Source organism: Ranitomeya variabilis, chromosome 1, assembly GCF_051348905.1.
Source record: "Ranitomeya variabilis isolate aRanVar5 chromosome 1, aRanVar5.hap1, whole genome shotgun sequence".
Taxonomy (NCBI): domain Eukaryota; kingdom Metazoa; phylum Chordata; class Amphibia; order Anura; family Dendrobatidae; genus Ranitomeya; species Ranitomeya variabilis.
The window spans coordinates 692,905,016-692,924,902 of NC_135232.1; the positions used below are offsets into that span (position 1 = coordinate 692,905,016).

The following is a 19,887-nucleotide window of genomic DNA, read 5'->3' on the forward strand; positions in this document are numbered from 1 at the left end:
AGAAGTGGTACATATGTTTCTATTATACTTTTCCTCTATTTGTTCCACTCCTGGTTTTGGCTTACACATACTGATGTAAAATACTGATCAAATACTGCTAGTGTGACGGCAGCCTAAAAAGTTTAGTGTTCCTAGTATTGTTTTCCTGACCTATTCAGAGTTGCATTTTAGAGGAAAAGCCATGGTATGTAAACTGCTGACAGCACAGCACAGAGATCTCATTGCTGAAAATGATCAGTAAGGAGAAGGGTGCAAACATATTTCCAAGGCACTGGACATAACATGGAATACTGTGAAGACGGTCATCAAAAAGTGGCTTAAATTTGTGAGAACACTGATATTACCTAGACTTGGACATCCCTTTTAAAAATTTATGAAACAACATTTAGAAATTGCTCTGGGAGGCTGCTAAGAGGCCAACGGCAACATTAAAAGAGCTGCAGGAATTTCTGGAAGCTACCGGTTCTGTACTGCATGTGACAGCAATGTCCCGTATTATTCATATGTCTGGTCTGTTGGGTAGGGTGGAAAGATGGAAGCGTTTTCTCACAAAGGAAAACATCCAAGCCCTGCTATGTTTAGCCAAAACCTTCATCAAGTCTGCCAGAAGTATGTGGGGAAAACATGTTAAGTCTGATGAGACCATAATTGATCCTATTGGCCATAACTCCAAAAGATATACAGTATTTTTGATGCAAAACAAACACTGCTGATCATCATAAGAACACCACACCAACAGCAAAGCAAGTTGGAGGCAGCATTATGCTTTAGGGCTGTTTTTCAGCAGCTGGGGCTTTAGGCAAGTTGGAAGGAATTATGAACAGTTCCAAATGTCAGTCAATTTAGCAATAAAACCCTCAGGCCTCTGCTAAAAAGCTGAAGGTGAAGATGAATTTTACCTTTTATCAAGATAACAATCCTAAGCGACCACTAAACTAAGCGACCACTAAACTAACAAAAGAATGGCTTAAGCTCGAAGATCAAAGTTTTGGAATGGCCCAGACCTGAATCAAACTGAAAATCTGAGGGTTTAACTGAAGAGGGTGCTATACACATGAGATTCCCTCTGATAGTTTGAGTGCTTCTGTAAGGAAGAGAGGGCAAAGGTTGCTAATTCTAGATGCGCCATGCTGATAGATTCCCAAACTGAACACTGTCATAAATTTAAAGATGACTTTAAAAGTATTAGTTTAAAGGTATGTGTATATTAATGCAACCACATTATTATATATTTTTTTTTCTACCCAAACAGATTTCAGTTTAATTTTCAAATGAGATGTACAGATTTTAGGTGACATTAAGGCTGCCGTCACACTAGCAGTATTTGGTCAGTATTTTACATCAGTATTTGTAAGCCAAAATCAGGAGTAGAGCAAATAGAGGAAAAGTATAACAGAAACATATGCACCACTTCTGGATTTATCACCCACTCCTGGTTTTGGCTTACAAATACTGAGGTAAAATACTGACCAAATACTGCTAGTGTGACGGCAGCCTAATAGTGGAAAAAGTTCAGAAATTCTTCTTCTTGGTGCGTAGTGTTGTTGTGGGTGTTTTTTTTTTTTTTTTTTAACATGGCATAAGCCCTTCATTTTAACAGGGGTGTGCAGACTTTTATAACCACTATATATGCCTATGATGAATTTGGGTTGGGAGACTCGTGGATGTGTGAATGTGACCTTGGGTTACAGAATAGGTTCTCTGCACACTGCTCTAATGTTGTAGGCAAATTCTTTCTTTTTTTTTTTTTTTTTTATATGGAAATCATTTACCAGCTTGTAGTGCATCACACATGCCCATAAAACAGGCTGAATCTTGAAGAGTACATTAAATTACAGCTTGCATCTGCTGCTCTACTTTTATTAGATTTCTTCTGTTTCTGCCAGCACAATCTCATGGAGAACTTGTCAGCAGTGAGATAAATGTTGCTACAGACAGTTCTGTAGATTTCATCTCTGGAGAAAAAAATGACATTTCTTTTGATTTAAACAAATATGTACTGTATATTTAAGGGAGAACCCTACCCAGTGTAAGGCCTCATTCAGACGTCAGTGATTTGATCTCGTACACAAAAACGGTCCGAGTTTTATCACTGTTTATCAGATTCCCACCAGTTTGGTCAGTCAGTTTTCAAGGTCAGAGATTCAGTTTTTTGTTTTTTTTTTCTCGTATGCAAAAAGAGAAATGATGGAGGATTCTCACCCTTCTAATATCAAGAATTCATAATGGCATCCTAGTGATGACCAAATTTGAGCCGAATCCTGACTCCCGAATCAACCTTGGCAATGCAATTCTATGGGTCCATGAAGAAAATTGTACATATCGCTGTGATTTTCAGCGGATCACTTGGTCCGCAAAATATACAGTTATGTGAACAGCCTTATAGACCACCATAGGTACGAGCTATAGCCATGAGAAAGACTGATAGAACGTGATAACCTGATGTCTGAATGAGCTCAACTTAGGCTAACTTTGGACATGACTAGTTCTCTTATGTTCAGTGCTCATCTGATCTTGATGTTTGCCTTTGGGGAAACCCATATAGCTCTTATCCATAAGATGGGAGATAACTTGCTGATCCATGTAAAAGGGAAAGGTCTTTAAAGAAAATAAAGTTTATGTTCGTGATGCCACCTGTGGTATTCGGTAAGTGGGGACCGACGCTGCTTTAAGGGGTCCTCTGGGGTGATGTTATGGCAGCTAGATGGTATACCTTCCCACAGGTGAAGTATATCCCCAGGGCTCCCGGTGTCTAGATCGAAGATGGTGAATGGTGCAGTAAAGAATGAGGACACGGGGTTGCAGTCTCTTAACCTTGTTTACTGAAGTCTTCAGGCTGCCACAGTCCAGGGCACCGGATCAGGGGGCAGGCAGGGTCCGGCCGGCTTGGAGGCAAATTAGGAGTCCCCTTATCCAGGTGGAAATCAAAGCCTTCCTCTATCACCGTGGTGGTGTAGTCCCTTACTGCCTATGGCTTCACATAAGGTACTCGCAGATGTTATCTCTCTCTCTCTCTCTGCCACCCAGATAGTATAGGGCATAACCCGTATGACTGGCGGCTTGAGGCGGTTTATAGGGACTCTAGCACGCCCCAGTCTCTAAGGGTGTCACCGTGCCTCCTGGGTATTAGGTCTGACAGGTAACTTGGAGTTCAGCTGTCCTGCCGGTCTCTGATGTAAGTCATAGAGGTCCTTACAAATCTCGGTGTTCCAGCTACCGGTCTCTGCACCTCAGAAGGAGGAAGCCTGCTTGGGGCTGGTCTCCCTCTGATATCCTCTCCTGTGCTTTGCTCTCCTGCACGTTCATTGCAATCAATTCGGCTTTCTGAATGTCTCTTTCCAGGAACTGCTGCACTGCGGCTACACAGCTCCGTAAACCCTCTTCTGCCTCAGACTAATCCAGTCTGTTTCCTGGCAAGAACTGACTTTCCCTACAGACTACCAGATATACACTGTGTGTATATATAATATATTATGTCACCTAGTAAATAGGATCAAAAGCTCCCCTTGGTGGCCTGGAGTGTGAATGTGTTGCATGTTTGTGGTTCCTGGTTGCAGTTATCCCTTCTTGCCTTCAAGCGTAACATCCCTCTCCCCATGAGGAAAGCAATGCTACTGTGACAACCAGGACTCTGGGGCGCCACACTGGCATTGCCGCAGAGACAGCACCCCTTTGTCTGGTGTGATGGAATGTTCTTCTCCCCCCCCCCCCCTGCGATAGACTGTGAATGACCTGCACGGTGCTGAGGAGAGGGGTGGAGCCTGGACAGTGTGTGACTGTGTGTGTGAGCTGGAGTTGCTGCAGAGAACTTTGTGCTTGTAGCTGTAAAAGAGGACCCACAGCCTGGGACAGAGTGGACTCATGAAATTGGACAGACTCTTCGGGCGTAGCAAGGGTGGCTGTCCTGTGCTAGTTTGAGAAGCCACAAAGATACCGACAAAGGGACTTACAGTTTCCAGGATTCAGAAGCAAGGAGAAGACCACATTTCATGGAGCTGGCAGAGAGCCGTGCGCACCACCGCACTAGACTCTTGGAGGGGCCCTCCGGGACAGGATCTGAGTCCCCAACACCACCGTGAGTTTGTTCCTGTTTTGTGCACATATCGGGGTCTCGTGTATGCTTCAATAGACAGAACACGGCAGCCGTGTTGCCTGCTTAGTCTAGTAGAGGCCAGGGAAGCTATACGTAGAGTAGCATCATTCTTTGTTTGTTTGCTTTTGCTTGTGTGACTTATATTGATTCTGTAATAGTTGGAGCACCGTGCTATTTGAAGGCCCAGCTAAAGAATACAACTCTTGTAAATTTATCTTTTGCCATTGCATACTCGTTTGCACCTTCCTCATCCACTTCATTCCTTGCCTTCCAATAAATTTACCCTTTGTTGTTTGCACCTCATCTTGTGTACAGTAGTCTCCCTGCACCGTGGTGGTTCCTCGGCCATCGCTTCAATCTTATAGACTTTTAGGGAAACGCCTTTTAAATTTAGGTTAAGATACATTGAGTTATCCATCAGAACTTATTTTGCAGACTTGTCCTCTAGCTATAAAGAGCTGTAGCTGCATTCATATTATCAATACATAAAAATCTTGGTTACCAATTGTAGGGTGTAATTACAATGGTAAAATAGACCTTGGCAGAGATCAAACCCTTTACTTGCTGCCAGACCCCTGTAACAGAAATTTTACTTTGGGGTCCTTAAGACTTTTGGAAATTATTGTAGTGTAAACTTTTAAAGCTTCTAATAAAATTCCAGATTCCAGAGTTCTCCACGCATCCTCTTCCAACAAATTCTTGACAATTATTGTGCAATTCTGAGGACATTACAAACAATTATCTCTAAACTCCTCCTTTCCTTCCTTATGCATATGAATGCTCGGCCTGGCACTAATGTTGAGATGACACCAAGTCATTGCAAGATGTATCTGGCCTTCACTAATCTGTCCGCAGTTCAAAAGGATTGAGCTAAAAAATTCAAAGTGTCTGGCCCTTATCTTCCCCACACATCTGTCTGGGGAGAATTAGAAGGTCCTAATACAGGTTAGATGGTCAGGCTCAGGGCTGGCTCCAGGGCTATGCAGACCCTTTGTCAACCAAGTCACAGTCTTTCCAAGAGTTACAACTTTTTTTTATTATTATTATGTTTTGTGATATTTTATTCAATTGGACAGAATGCAGCGATACATTATTTTTGTTTTAGATTCTATGTTGCGGAAAGAGTTTGTGATTATGTGTATATGTGTGTGTGTGTGTATACACACACACACACACACACACACACACACACACACACACACACACACACACACACACACACACACACACACACACACACACACACACACACACACACACACACACACACATATATATTCTCTCTCTCTCTCTCTCTCTCTCTCTCTCTCTCTCTCTCTCTCTCTCTCTCTCTCTCTCTCTCTCTCTCTCTCTCTCTCTCTCTCTCTCTCTCTCTCTCTCTCTCATTAAAATATATATATAAATTTTTTTTTTTTGCATTAGTGCTCTTAGGGGCTTTGGACCTGCTATCATTCGATAGACTGTAATATTAAATCACAGGCTGGACTTCAGTATGTCCCTTGGTGTCACGAGCAATGACTTTCACACCCTGTAATAATGTTGCTGAGAAGATGATTGGTATTGGAAGAGACACCTTCCCCAATTTCCAACCCTTTTTAACCGTTGTTTTAATTTTTATTTTCATAAATCAATAGTACACGAGGATAAGAAACTTTGTAATCTATCTTATCAGATAAATCTGATAATTCCACAAACTGTCAATTCACGAATAAAATCTGTCTTGAGTGAACCTTGCCATTGCTGAGATGGGAGATGACAGTTGGTGCTCATTATGTTCTATGGAGAACTTGCAGCAGAATGTCTGCATCTGCCTCCAGCTTCTCCTTCCTCCATAGAATTTTAAAAGCACCAAGTGTCATCTCCTATCACAATGAGTGGCATTTGCCATGGTTGACCTATGCTGCTGATTATGACTTTTGTCTAAGGTGTATGGGGGTCTTAAAGAATTACCTGAACCCCTTTTTAATAAGTTAGCAGCCCTTATGTCCGGGTAGTCCCTTTAAGACCCCCATACACATTAGACACTGTGCTGTTAGGTCATGTAAGAGGTGTTAGGTAAAGCTCCTGGGCCCTATTGTAAATTAGTAGCCATTTTAAATATTTGGGTCTCTTTATGTAGCAGATGGACCTTTTAAGCCCCCTCAGATATCAAGGCCTGGATACCACAGCTACCCCTGCATCCCATGTGTCTACACCTGCTAGAGTCATATAATGTAATTATACCACAGAATGAAAACGTAGAAGCAAATTTATGGAAAATGTCTGAGAGAAAATAATCTTTGTTGCCCCTAGCAACCAATCACAGAGCAGCTTTCATGTTTTAAAGTGCTGACGGAAAATGAAAGCTGCAATGTGATTGGTTGCTATAGGCAACAAAAAACATTGTAATAAATGAGGTGTAATATGTTATATATAAGGCCCGGGGTCACACTTGCGAGTGTGATGCGAGAAACTGGCGCATCAAAACCCGGCACTGCCGCCGGCCCTCGGAGCGAGCGGCTGCATGTATTTCTGTGTAGCTGAATGCTCCGTCGCAGTGCCGGGTATTGATGCGCAAGTTTCTCGCATTACACTCACAAGTGTGACCCCAGCCTAAGCCTGTAGGCCGCAGGCTGCGTTATCAGCTACACGTTGGCTGTATGTGGCCATGAGGGGACACGGCCATATTGTTTCCTTTCAATTAAAAGGATCTAAAGAAGGCAATCTGTTTCCTTTTGCATGGATCAAATACAAGGAAAACTCACACATGGTCCTAGCAGATAACACGTCCGTAAAACCACAAATGTCATGAGGGCGTATGCATTCACGGCTCATAACACATTGGCAGGGAGTTGAAGGTTTCCAGGCAATTTCCCTGTAACTAAAAGTAATAAATATAGAAAGAATTTCAGAATGAAAGTTTAAGATAATTAGTCCTGTATTATTTAAAGGATTTTTAAGAATTGGTATATATATTAAGAAAAAAATAAATAAATAAAAAATGGGTGTCTTTCAGGAACAGCGCCTCACTTGGCAGAAGTCTGTGTTTGGAATTGCAGCTCAGTTCCTTTTCAGAGAGTTTATTTCCAGTATTTAATTCTTTGGTAATCCTGGGGAAACCCTTAAAAATAATCTATTTACAAGGCTAGCAAGGATTCATGTGGCTTTTCCTCCCACCTTGCTGTAGAGATACCTTCATAATGGCTTCAGAAACCTGTACATTGGGAAATGTTTGTATATTCTAATACGTAAGTGGGTAACAAACGACAGCTCTCCATAGCCCTTTGGTGCAATTTGCTATACTTCTACTTCTCGGTTGCCCGTTAATTAAAGCCACATGCAATACATTTGAGGCAAAGATGGGCCATGCTGTTTGCAGTCTTTGACAGCTATTTATTACAGCGTACCCTCTGCTGCCATGATGGAAATGAGCAATATATCCAGGCCAGGGCCGGACTGGCGATTTGGCAATTCTGGCAAATGCCAGAAGGGCCTGTCTGGTCGAGGGCTGCCTTGACTGCTACGTTGTTAACAGAATCCGTGTTCTCCAGACACCCATACTGTTAAGATTTGTGTCAGAGCACAAACTCCATCACTTACCCCAGCAGGCCACGGGTATCATTAGAAATATTGCTCTTGTAGTAAATCTTCCTTTCCTCCATCCAGGAAAAAAATTTGTAACGTACCCCATCTAGTGCTTGGGGACGGGGACAACATGGTCCTGTGTGATTTCAAATGCCAGGGCTGAACTTCAGCCCCAGTCCGTACCTGATCCAGGCTCATCAATTCAATTGTTACGGTAGTGTAGAAACTCACCCGGGGGGGAATAGGTAACACACTAAAAACAGAAACTGACCCTGACAGTTACTGTTCAGACTAGAGATCCTGACCCTACAGTCCCTAGTGGTCCCTGCATGAACTGAGTTGTGCTAACCACAGAATAGAGTAGACGATGGCAACTGGGACCTATGCTGCCTGAAAGGCCGTTGAGCGCTTCACGTGCCTCCTAAAGAATCGGAGTGCAGAGAAGAGTGCAAATTACCTACAGGAGGGAAGTGTGTTTAAATAGAAAGAGATCCCAGACTGAGTAAAAAAAAACCACAAAATAAAGGATTAAGTATGTACTGTTAGAGACTATGCCGCCTAATTCCTGAGGAAAAAGAAAAAAACCCCACAGAAGATAGGTGCAGGGTAAAGAACATATAAACAGCAAGGAGATCAATCCTACCTGGTCTTTCATCGACTGGCTTAAACTACAGCAGTATGAATGGACATAAAAATTACATGATCACCAGCATTAAACACCAGCACGGTAAAAGTATATAAAGCTGCATCCAAAATGTGATAGGACAGACAAATGATTCAATGAAAATACCGGTCACCCTAAAAATGACTGAAGGATAACCGAAACTAAACACCCGGAGAAAAGTTGTATTTACTTGTGGCTCGGCACACAGAGAAGCTGACCACCAAGCACAGGCTTAAGGTTTCAAAGCCAGAAATATGACATCAACCTCCTTAGATGCCACAGTCAATAGCAACAACCACAGTTAAACCTTATTCACACATCAATATTTGTCATCCATGTGCTGTCTGTATTTTCTATTTTAGTCTAAGTTATTCACTTGTCTAATTTTGCACATGAACCAGTGGAGCCATGTCCCATTTAGGTGCGTTATGTGGCCTAAACTCGCCCATTCAAGTCAATGGTTCCATAAAAATGAACAGCACTTGGCTGGTAGAAGACCGGAAACCACTAAGAGACCATGTTCAAACAAAGCAATTGCCTAACATTATTTTGCGGCGATACGTATGAAATCAAAGTAATTTACCAGAATTTTTGCCACAATTATGGAAAATCACTGTTGAAAATGAGTCCAGATGTCATAATTTTTTCATCGCCTTAATCGTTCTTCCATTTTTTTTTTATTTTTTTTTTTTTCTAAGCATTTATTTAAAAATGGAAGACATTATAAATGGTTAAAAAAATGGGCAGCTGCCCAATCCCTCTCCCAGACATCTTCTGTCAGGAAAGAGTGGTAACTGAGGCCTCCATAAACATTAGATGATTGACCAGTTCCACCAACATCTGTTGGTTTGGTCAAATTTCATACAAAGTATGAACACAACATGCCTACAAAGTACATCCTGACTCTGGCACTGGTGTCAGGACGTAATCTTTCATTGCATGTCCTTCAGTGTTCAGTAGTGAACACTGTGTGTGTGCTAACAGAGGAAGAAGAAATTAATGAGCTGGATGTAATCAAAATACACCTTCCTGCCCAAGAATGCGATCCCTGAGAATCTGCCCGGGGGCCTGATAAAAGGTCATTGAGGGCCGTAAATAGCCCGGGTGGGCTTGAAATTCCCCACCCGTGGGTATGGGGTAAATTATTCAGCCTTTTTTCTGACTGCAAGTTTTAGAATATTAAAAAAGGGGCTCATTTCGGTTGCTGGCAACACGGATCATTATTCCTGCCAAACCTGAGACCATGAAAGCTGGAGAGAGGGTACTGCCTGACATGGTTGCCTGGTGACTTATCTCAAGGATTTTGTAAAATGATGCACAAATGTGGAATTCTTACATTCCAAAACATGAGACTCCTTAACTCCTTTACCCCCAAGGGTGGTTTGCACGTTAATGACCGGGCCAATTTTTACAATTCTGACCACTGTCCCTTTATGAGGTTATAACTCTGGAACGCTTCAACAAATCCCGGTGATTCTGACATTGTTTTATCGTGACATATTGTACTTCATGTTAGTGGTAAAATTTCCCTGACATTACTTGAGTTTATTTGTGAAAAAACGGAAATTTTGCAAAAATTTTGCAATTTTCCAACTTTGAATTTTCATGCCCTTAAATCACAGAGATATGTAACACAAAATACTTAATAAGTAACATTTCCCACATGTCTAATTTACATCAGCACAATTTTGGAACCAAAATTTTATTTTTTTCTTGTTAGGGAGTCATAAGGGTTAAAAGTCGACAAGCAATTTCTCATTGTTACACCACTTTTTTTTTTTTTTTTTTTTTTGGGACCACATATTTGAAGTCACTTTGAGGGGTCTATATGATAGAAAATACCCAAGTGTGACACCATTCTAAAAACTGCATCCCTCAAGGTGCTCAAAACCACATTCAAGAAGTTTATTAACCCTTCAGGTGTTTCACAGGAATTTTTGGAATGTTTAAATAAAAATGAACATTTAACTTTTTTTCACCAAAAATGTACTTCAGATCCAATTTGTTTTATTTTACCATGGGTAACAGGAGAAATTGGACTCCAAATGTTGTTGTACAATTTTGTTCTGAGTACACCGATACCCCATATGTGGGGGTAAACCACTGTTTGGGCGCATGGCAGAGCTCAGAAGGGAAGGAGCGCCATTTGACTTCTCAATGAAAAATTGGCTGGAATTGAGATGTCTCCTTTGGAGAGCCCCTGATGTGGTAAAGGTACCTTCACACTGAGCGACTTAACAACGATATCGCTAGCGATCCGTGACATTGCAGCGTCCTGGATAGCGATATCGTTGTGTTTGATGTAGCGCCCCCACTGTTGCAGGGCCGAGGGGTACCCGGTACCGGGCCTCTGAGTCTCTGCGCTGGGATTGTCACGGTGGCTAGATCCAGTCTGTGACCCTGCTGAGGGGCGCCCAATAATAGGTGTGGAGAGTGGTGGTAGTGCGGTGGAGTGCCGGTCGCAGTAAATAACGAGGACACCAGGTTGCAGTCTCTTTACCTCTTTACTGGGGCTTCAGGACCCTCAGTCCGGAATACGGTTAACCGGGCTGCGCAAGTCCGGCCGGTCTGATGGCACCTCCAGAGTTCCCTTTGCAGGTGGAAATCTGTGCCTACCTTCTAGCGCTTGTGTGTTGTGGTCCTCCCCTGCTGTGCTTACGGGATAGTCCCCACAACTGTTGTGTCTGTTTTCTGAAGTTCCCTCACAACTCGATTCTGATGTTCTTCTTCGTCCCCCAGATTGTATGGCTAGGACGTACCCGTATGATGGGTAGGCTCGGAGTTCTTCCGGGACCCTAGAGTCGCCCCTCTCCAAATGTTGCCCCCTATGTCTTCGTAGGTGATTTGTGTGAGACAGCCCGCCTATAACTGACTGTCCTGCCGTAGGTTTGAAGTATTGCTTGGAGCCTAGTACTTCCTCGGCGTTCCGGCCACCGGCTGCGCGCCTCAATAGGATGTTGCCTCGTCTTACAGCACGACTCCTACTGGTGTTTCTCTTTGTTGCGTTGATCTCGTTTCTCACTCAGCACAATAAACCTCGCTTCTTATCCTTTCTTGGGGTACCGCCGCGATCAAGTGCAGGTGCGGTCCCATAACGTTCTTTCTGTTCGCTAGGCCGCTGTCAGGATCCCACCCCTGACAGGGACCCCCCTAAATCTTCCCCTGCAACCCCTCTGCCACAGGATGTTGCCTGGTTCCAACCCAGTCAGCTTCTCTCTAACTTCCTATCCAACCCCCAGTTTTACCAGATTGTGAGGAGTGGCCTAATACATAGCACCCTTAGCTCCCCCTGGAGGCCAGACTGTGAAGTGTATTGGTGTCAGTGATACCTGGTCAGGTGAACTCCTTCAGTGCCATCAGACGTACCATAGCCCCCCTTAGCGGCGGAGCATCAGTACTGCAACGACCAGGACTCTGGGGCGCTGCATTTGACACGCAGCAGCGATCAGGATCCTGCTGTGACATCGTTGGTCGGAGGTAGAAGGCCAGCACCTTATTTCGTCGCTGGATCACCCGCTGACATCGCTGGATCAGTGTGTGTGACACCGATCCAGCGATGTCTTCACTGGTAACCAGTCAGCTTCCCGCACTGACTGTGAGCGCCGGCCGGCCGTAAAGCACAGCGGTGACGTCACCGCTGTGCTTTCCGGCTGGCGCTCAGTCAGTGCAGGAAAGCACAGCGCCGGGGGACAGACACCGGAATGTACTGTTTTTTGTTTTTTTTTACATTTACACTGGTAACCAGGGTAAACATCGGGTTACTAAGCGTGGCCCTGCGCTTAGTAACCCGATGTTTACCCTGGTTACCAGGGGACTTCGGCATCGTTGGTCGCTGGAGAGCTGTCTGTGTGACAGCTCTCCAGCGACCACACAGCGACGAAACAGCGACGCTGCAGCGATCGGCATCGTTGTCTATATCGCTGCAGCGTCGCTTAATGTGATGGTACCTTTAAACAGTGGAAACCCTCCCTAATGTGACCCTATTTTGGAAATAGACTCCATAAGGAACTTATCTAGATGTGTGGTGAGCACTTTGAACCCCCAAGTGTTTCACTACAGTTTATAACGCAGGGCCGTGAAAATAAATCTTTTTTTTTTTTCCACAAAAATGATTTTTTTTTAGCCCCCAGTTTTGTATTTTCCCAAGGGTAACAGGAGAAATTGGACCCCAAAAGTTGTTGTCCAATTTGTCCTGAGTACGCTAATACACCATATGTGGGGGTAAACCACTGTTTGTGCACACGGCAGAGCTCGGAAGGGAAGGAGCACCGTTTTACTTTTTCAACGCAGAATTGTATGGATTGAGATCGGACATCATGTTGCATTTGCAGAGCCCCTGGTGTGCCTATACAGTGGAAACCTCCCAATTCCAAATCCAGCCCTAACCCCAGCACACCCCTAGCCACAGCCCTAACCCCAACACACCCCCAATCCCAACCCTAACCACACCCCTAACCATACCCCTAAACCTGACACACCCCTAACCCAACTGTAAACATAATCCAAACCCCAACCCTAACTTTAGCGCCAACCCTAACCCTAATGAGAAAATGGAAATACATTTTTTTTATTTTTCCCTAACGAAGGCGGTGATGAAGGGGGGGGGGGTTTGATTTCCTATTTATAGCGGGTTTTTATGTTTGGCAGCTGTCACACACTAAAAGACGCTTTTTAATTGCAAAAACATTTTTTGCGTTACCACATTCTGAGAGCTATAATTTTTCCATATTTTGGTCCATAGAGTCATGCGAGGTCTTGTTTTTTGTGGGACGAGTAGACGTTTTTATTGGTTCCATTTTCGGGCACATGACAATTAGTGATCACTTTTTATTCCGATTTTTGTTAGGCAGAATGAACAAAAACCAGCAATTTGTGAATTTCTTTTGGGGGGGGTGTTTATACCGTTCCACTTTTGGTATAATCGATAAAGCGGTTTTACAATAAAAACTATTTTATAGAAAAAAAAAATGTTTGCATCGCTTTTATTCTGAGGGCTATAACTTTATTTTTTTGCTGATAACGCTGTATGGCGGCTCGTTGCAAGACAAGATGACGTTTTCAACGGTGCCATGTTTATTTATATTCATATTTTTGATCGCGTGTTATTCCACTTTTTTTTTTGTTATTCACTGAAGGGGTTAACTAGTGGGACAGTTTTTTTATAGGTCGGGTCGTTACGGATGCGACGATACCAAACGTGTACTTTTACTGTTTTTCTTTTATTTATTTACATAAAGAAATGTATTTATTGGAACAAAGTAAAAGAGAAAAAAAAATTCTATCATATTATAATATATATATTATAATTATTATTATTATTTTTTTTACTTTGTCCCAGGGTGGGATATCATGCTATCTGACAGGCTGTGCTGCAGGCTTGCCAGCGCCTGCTCTAAGCAGGCGCTTGCAGGCCACCTCCCTGCAGGACTTGGAAGGCCCCCGTGGCCATCTTGGAGCTGGGGCCTGCAGGGAGGAGGACTGAGGAGATGCTTGGAACAACATGATCACATCGCGTTGTTCCGAGGGTCTCAGGGAAGCACGCAGGGAGCCCCCTCCCTGCGCGATGCTTCCCTATGCCGCTGGAACGCTGCGATCATCTTTGATCGCAGTGTTCCGGGGTTAATGTGCCGGGAGCGGTCCGTGACCGCTCCTGGCACATATTGCCAGATGTCAGCTGTGATAATCAGCTGACACTCGGCCGCGCTCCCCCCGTGAGTGTGGCTGATCGATGATGACATACTATCCCGTCGGTGGTCATAGGAACCCAGACCACCTCGACGGGATAGTACATCTAATGTCAGAAAGGGGTTAAAGACAGTGTGGAATTAATAGTGGAAGTCGACCTGCTGTTAGGACTGGCGGAACTCGCCAAATATTAGAGGCGATATAAGATGCGCTCAGTCTGGGGTCCACCGTGCAGAAAAGACATCTACTGCTCGGTAATGACGGACTATATGGCGGTATTAAGAGAAGACACACACGGGTTAACTTCACCCGGTATGAAGGAAGTAAGCCCTGTTGCATCAAAAGGTCGCGATACCGCACAGAGCGCAAGCAAAGAGTCACAGAACTCTGCCCCAAGACTCAGGGTAAGAGTCCCTCTAGACCTCTTGCTCTCGACACCGCTACGGTGGTGTCAGGGAATAAACTAAACTAAAGAGTGCGTGCAGCGCCGCTCTGGTGGACGCCACTAACCACCCTAATTTGGGCCAGGAAAGCGCATTATTTGCGCAGGGCGCTGCACTGGCAGTCACTGCTAATAGCCGCTGTCTCTTGTGTTAATTGTGTGGGATCGCAATGTCAGGCGCTAGGTAGCTGCACCATTTGCGAGTAGTCAACAACTCTAGCAAGGGGAATGATTCAGAGCTTTCATACATTGACAGGCATACATCCACACACACATGTTAACAGGTTTACACTAGCGTATGGCCGAGCAGCCATGCGAACCTTTTATAGCAGTAGCGCTCCGGGACCTTCCTGATGGTCTAATAGGAGTCGCAACAGGACCTGAGCATGTGACCCCCGACCTCCAATGGGAGGTCGTCCCGTGGGCATGCTCAGTATGGGAAAAGCAGGACTTAGTCCCTGAAATGCCTGCTCGCTGCTGATCAGTGCTGGCTACAAAAGCAGAGCCTGGAAAGGCAGCAAGTGAAAGGTGTGAGCAATACGTAAATCACACCTGAAACCACATAAAAGGGGAGAAGTTGATTCAGTCTTTGCATTGTGTCTGTGTGTGCAACATACTAAGCATGGAGAACAGAAAGAGGAGAAAAGAACTGTCTGAGGACTTAAGAAGCAAAATTGTTGAAACATATCAACAGGTTACAAAGGCTACAAGTCCATCTCCAGAGATCTTGATGTTCCTTTGTCCACGGTGCACAACATAATCTAGAAGTTTACCACCCATGGCACTGTAGCTAATCTCGCTGGACGTGGACGGCAGGGGAAAATTGATGAAAGATTGCAACGCAAGATAGTCTGGATGGTGGATAAGCAGCCACAAAGTTCCAAAGAAATTCACGCTGCCCTGCAGACACAGGGTGCCTCAGTGTCAGCGTGACAAGAGGATGCAGCCTCGCTCCATGCAACTCTATGAAAGTGAAGCTGCACCCACTGCCTGGGAGTATGTATAACCCATAGATACTGTCCTGTGCAGGGTCAGTAACCGTAAAATCCCCGCACTGCACAGTGCATGTGTTTGGGGGATTCCATAAGTCTGCAGTCACACAGAGTGACTTCAGACTTATCAGTTTGGACTGAACAACGCTTTGAACTCTTCATTCCCACCCATGCCAAGCTTTCACACTACATAAAGCCACTACAATGAAAAAATTGCACCACCTAAATTGCACCAAAATAGCCCTGCATGATCAGCATCTAAGATCGCTATGTGCTTTTGTATATTTATAATATCCATGAAAAAGATCCAACTCATAAATGTGTTTGCTGCATAATATATTGTAGAGATAGCTAAAAGGATCCAGCAGAAATGTGACCATAAATGGTTTCCCCCCAAGTGATCGATCCCATGCAGGTACCTCCAAAGGTAGTAACTACAAAGCCATGATACAGAACTATAGCAATCTATGAGGAGTATGCAGCCTGCGGCTGACTCATGGAGGAAATCCAGTGGATGACAATAGCATTACATAGGAAGCTTATGTCTGTGGGTCCTTCCTCAGGAGTACATGCTCAATGTTTGCTTATGCTGACGAATAATCTGATAAGTATGTGAGCCGCACCCTGGAGGAGCCGAATTTGTATTGTTCATGATATACCTGTAATCCCACAATGTGTTATACCCAAGAGAAATCCAACCTGTATCCCCAGGCTATCAACTCTCTGTTCTTCATCTTTTCAAGGATGTTAATCAAGATACTCCGATGGGAAGCTGACGTATGAGCTGCTGTTTGCTGGGTGACTAGGCTGAAGAGCTGCTATGTTATTGGACTTGCCCGTGACAAGAGAATAAATTACCAGTTGTTAAAGGTGGCCATACTCTAAACGCCAAATTCCCACATTTGTGCAACATGGATGGCATCTGTCTAATGTCCGACTACATCACAAATCCACTCGTTGAAATGTATGACGTTCATCGTGAATTGGACCAAACTCGGCATGTTAATGGTTTTTTAATTTAACGTACTACTGGCAGAAAGAAAAAAGCCTCCTAGAAGTACCACATACTTGATGTGGCCAAACAGTTCACCTTGTCACCAGCTTATTTCCTATCTATCTCCGCTCATGCCTTGCTTTGTCAGTTCTGGCTTTACAGGAGTCAGGGAAGGATGGAGAATGATGGAAAAGATGTAGGTAGGAAGGTGCACTGAAATGTTTGACTATGCCGAGGGTGCACCAAGCGCTTGAGCGTAATTTGAACAGTTATTTTTGAACCACAGCTCATACAACACCGGGAAACACTTTTTCTTACACGCAGACACCAGATTAGACTACCCCCAAAATGTAGACCCTATGTTAGAAGTACAGATCCTCATCTTACCCCTTTCCTGCACTCCTCTTGACTTCCTGAAGTTGTCTTCCATAGCGCTGGGGAGGGAGGGGAATTACAGGAACCAAAAAGGTGAGTATAAGATTTTTATTTTCCCCAACATTATTGAATATTTGGAAAGTATAGTGTACCTAGCCAAAGATGGATCAAAGGCAGAAAGCTTTATCCTTGGGACACAGATGCCCCTATGATAATGCAATCACTCATAAGTCAACAAAGATGGATCCATGGAAACTTTTTATGGCGCCCTAGCCTTGACAGCCCATTGTAATTCTGGCCTTCCCGGTTCTTCTGTGTTGGGATAAGAAGATGTAGATTGCATCTTGTTTGAGAGATCGAATCTTGGTTAATGACGTGCTCTACAGGGCAATTTATAGTGTAAATACAGTTTGCTTCTTGACAGTCCAGAATTTTCCTTATCTCAATTTTAACTACAAATTTGCCTTTCTCTGGATTTAGAGTTGTGTGAAGAATGTCTGATCTGTCTAAAAATCCTGCACACGTCTTGTCAGCTCCCCACAAGCTATGACTCTGATCTACCGTTCTACTTCCATAATTATGAGGATGACACTATTTTGTCAAGCTTTTTCCTCTCTTGGCCCCTTATTCTACCAAATGGAGAAGTGACTCATCATAGCGAACAGTTGTCTGTCTCCAGGGTTATTCTGCTAGAATTTTGGACACTTCTTAAGCTTTGAATCTGTATTTTTTTTTTTTTTTTTCCATTTCCTCCTTGTTCTTGAATGCCAGGGCCTTAATGGCCAGTTGTGAAGACACAAAGCAGAGAATGCATACCAAGCTTGCATGTTCAGGTGGAATGCAAGCAAACATTAACTCCTTGGTTCCTAAGGAGCTTTTTTTTTATAACCTAAACTAATGGAAAACTCTTTTCTGTAATGTTGTCAAAGCAGCTGTTTGAATTAGAAAACTGATTTCAAATACCCATTGGTTATTGTCGGATACTGCTCGTAAAAACAAGCACTGTTGCAATTTATTGTTTAATAAAATTTGCAGCCTTTCTTGAAATGTTAACTTTTTTTTTCTTTTGTTTACAGCACATTGCCTAGGAGACTGACCACCGCTGCTGTCCTACCTTGTAAACACTATGCTGAAGCTCGCTGGGATTAGGAGGTAGCGGCACACTCCAGTGCTCCTGGACCGCTTTAAAGCGGCACTTACAAGCTCAATAGAAAAGAGCTTGCAAGCACTGATCATGTTCTTTATCTAGATGCGGTGGTCGGTCACCAAGGCAATGGACTGTCAACAAAATAAGTTAATTTCTGAAGAACAGCTGAAAACTTTAATAAGCAGCAAATGGAAAAAGTGCTTATACTTTTAAACACCATAAGATAATTCTCCTGTATGAAGATGAGAAAAACCTTTTACATTAATAGTGGGGATTCATAATCATAACCCCTATTACGGTAGATGTCTGGAGTGGAAAGCGACCACCCTTTGTCCATTATAAACACATGTAATGCATTATTTCTTCATGTGGGAGTGTGAACAGTTGTTGCCATGTTTCTTTGTATGTTATAGGTGATCATCAAGGAGCCTGGCAGTAATTTTCTGGGGGGTTGTCCAAATGGGACAGATCTACTCATTTTATTCCATTGTTTCCTATGTACATATGTTACTAGGAAAGCTGGGTGACGTACCAGTATCGCTGCCTAACTGGGCAGAAATGCCCCTTAGGGGTATAACATTTGCCATACATAATCTAACCACTAGCTAGCTCCCCCACTATTGCGGATATATTGTTTCTATAGAGGGGGGGAGATAAGCATTTGTCAGACACCCCTATCCAGTGCCGGACACCTCCTGTATAACCATCCTCATTCAGTACATAGGTTTATGACTCATTATTGCCCATTTTCTTGAATCCTTCACTTTTCTGCACAAACTTATCCAGCGGAAAGTAAATTATTCAACCCATCATGATTCTTCCGAGACCTTTCTACTACGTTTCCAAACTTTTGCAAAACTTCTTAAAACTTTTACACCAGTAATGCATAATAGACCACATCCACATTCTTGCCGCAGTATACGCTTCCCATCCCACATCCCCCATTATCATCTCCGAGCCTTCTGTTCCCTATTTTCTAGCCGCCCGACCACATCATCAGACTTAGTGGAGCCGAGTTTGTCATCTTTTGTAATCATACCGTCCATTATTACAACCGTTAAGCGTTACATTTTTATCCATTAGATAAATTGAACATTTATCTGCCCCCATAATGTTGCAACTACCGCGGAAACGACGAGCCAGATCCTGAAATTGATGAATGATAGGAATTTGGCAGCCTAGGAATGCAGACAAATTTAATTTTTTTTTTTTTTTTTTTTTTTTTAAATCTGCTAAATTGAGCAATGCAATCAGATCGACTTACCGCAGATCCGCTGTCGGTTGTCTCCATAGTTGTGGGTTGAGATCTGTTAGGGTTCGCTTATCATTATGGTCATTGAGAGATGTGGGTATTAAGGTATCCAAATACAAGCTGGTCCTGATGTGCTTTACTGTGCGGCTTCCTGATCAACAAGTGACATGAGAGTGATCCAGGGTAGACAGTAATGCTCAGAGGCTCAGGAATGTATTGCATAGTGGGTGTGAGAGTGAATCATACATTGCTTGTGTCAGCAGACTGGAGAGTTCCGCCCAAAGCAGCAGCAGCAGTGGTGGCGGTGATCCTCCCTCCCTGCTCCCACTCAGGACATTCCCCCCTTTCCTCCTAGGATAGGCCTGAGCTCAGAGAACACAGGGGGGGAAACAGCAAAATCAAAAGTTACAAATTCCAGAATTAGTATCTTGCCCAAAACAGGCAAATGCCTCCACAGGCAGCCGCACTAAAGGAGCACATACAGATGTGCGTAGGTGATCCCTAACATTATACTGCTCCATCTATATCATGCACCTCATTCTGCTCTTTTTTACAGAATTCTTTTTTCTTTTTTTTTTTTGCTATGGCAACTGTACTAAGTGGTTTGATGTAGAATAAAAAAAAAAAATTATACATATCGATTGCATAATGAAAAGTTCTTCAAGTTTACAAAAGAACA

The 19,887-nt window shown here is 43.5% G+C and overlaps 1 protein-coding gene across 2 annotated transcripts in view; it reads right to left on the reverse strand.

Moving 5' to 3' along the window:
• Positions 1–19,451, reverse strand: part of INF2 (inverted formin 2) — a 99,310-nt gene extending 79,859 nt beyond the window's left edge. For both annotated transcript variants that reach the window (XM_077266521.1, XM_077266530.1), the window contains exon 1: positions 19,221–19,451. In XM_077266521.1, the coding sequence (XP_077122636.1) occupies positions 19,221–19,247 (27 nt within the window). In that variant the 5' untranslated portion in view covers positions 19,248–19,451. The remainder of the gene's footprint in view (positions 1–19,220) is intronic.
• Positions 19,452–19,887: the final 436 nt, after the last annotated feature.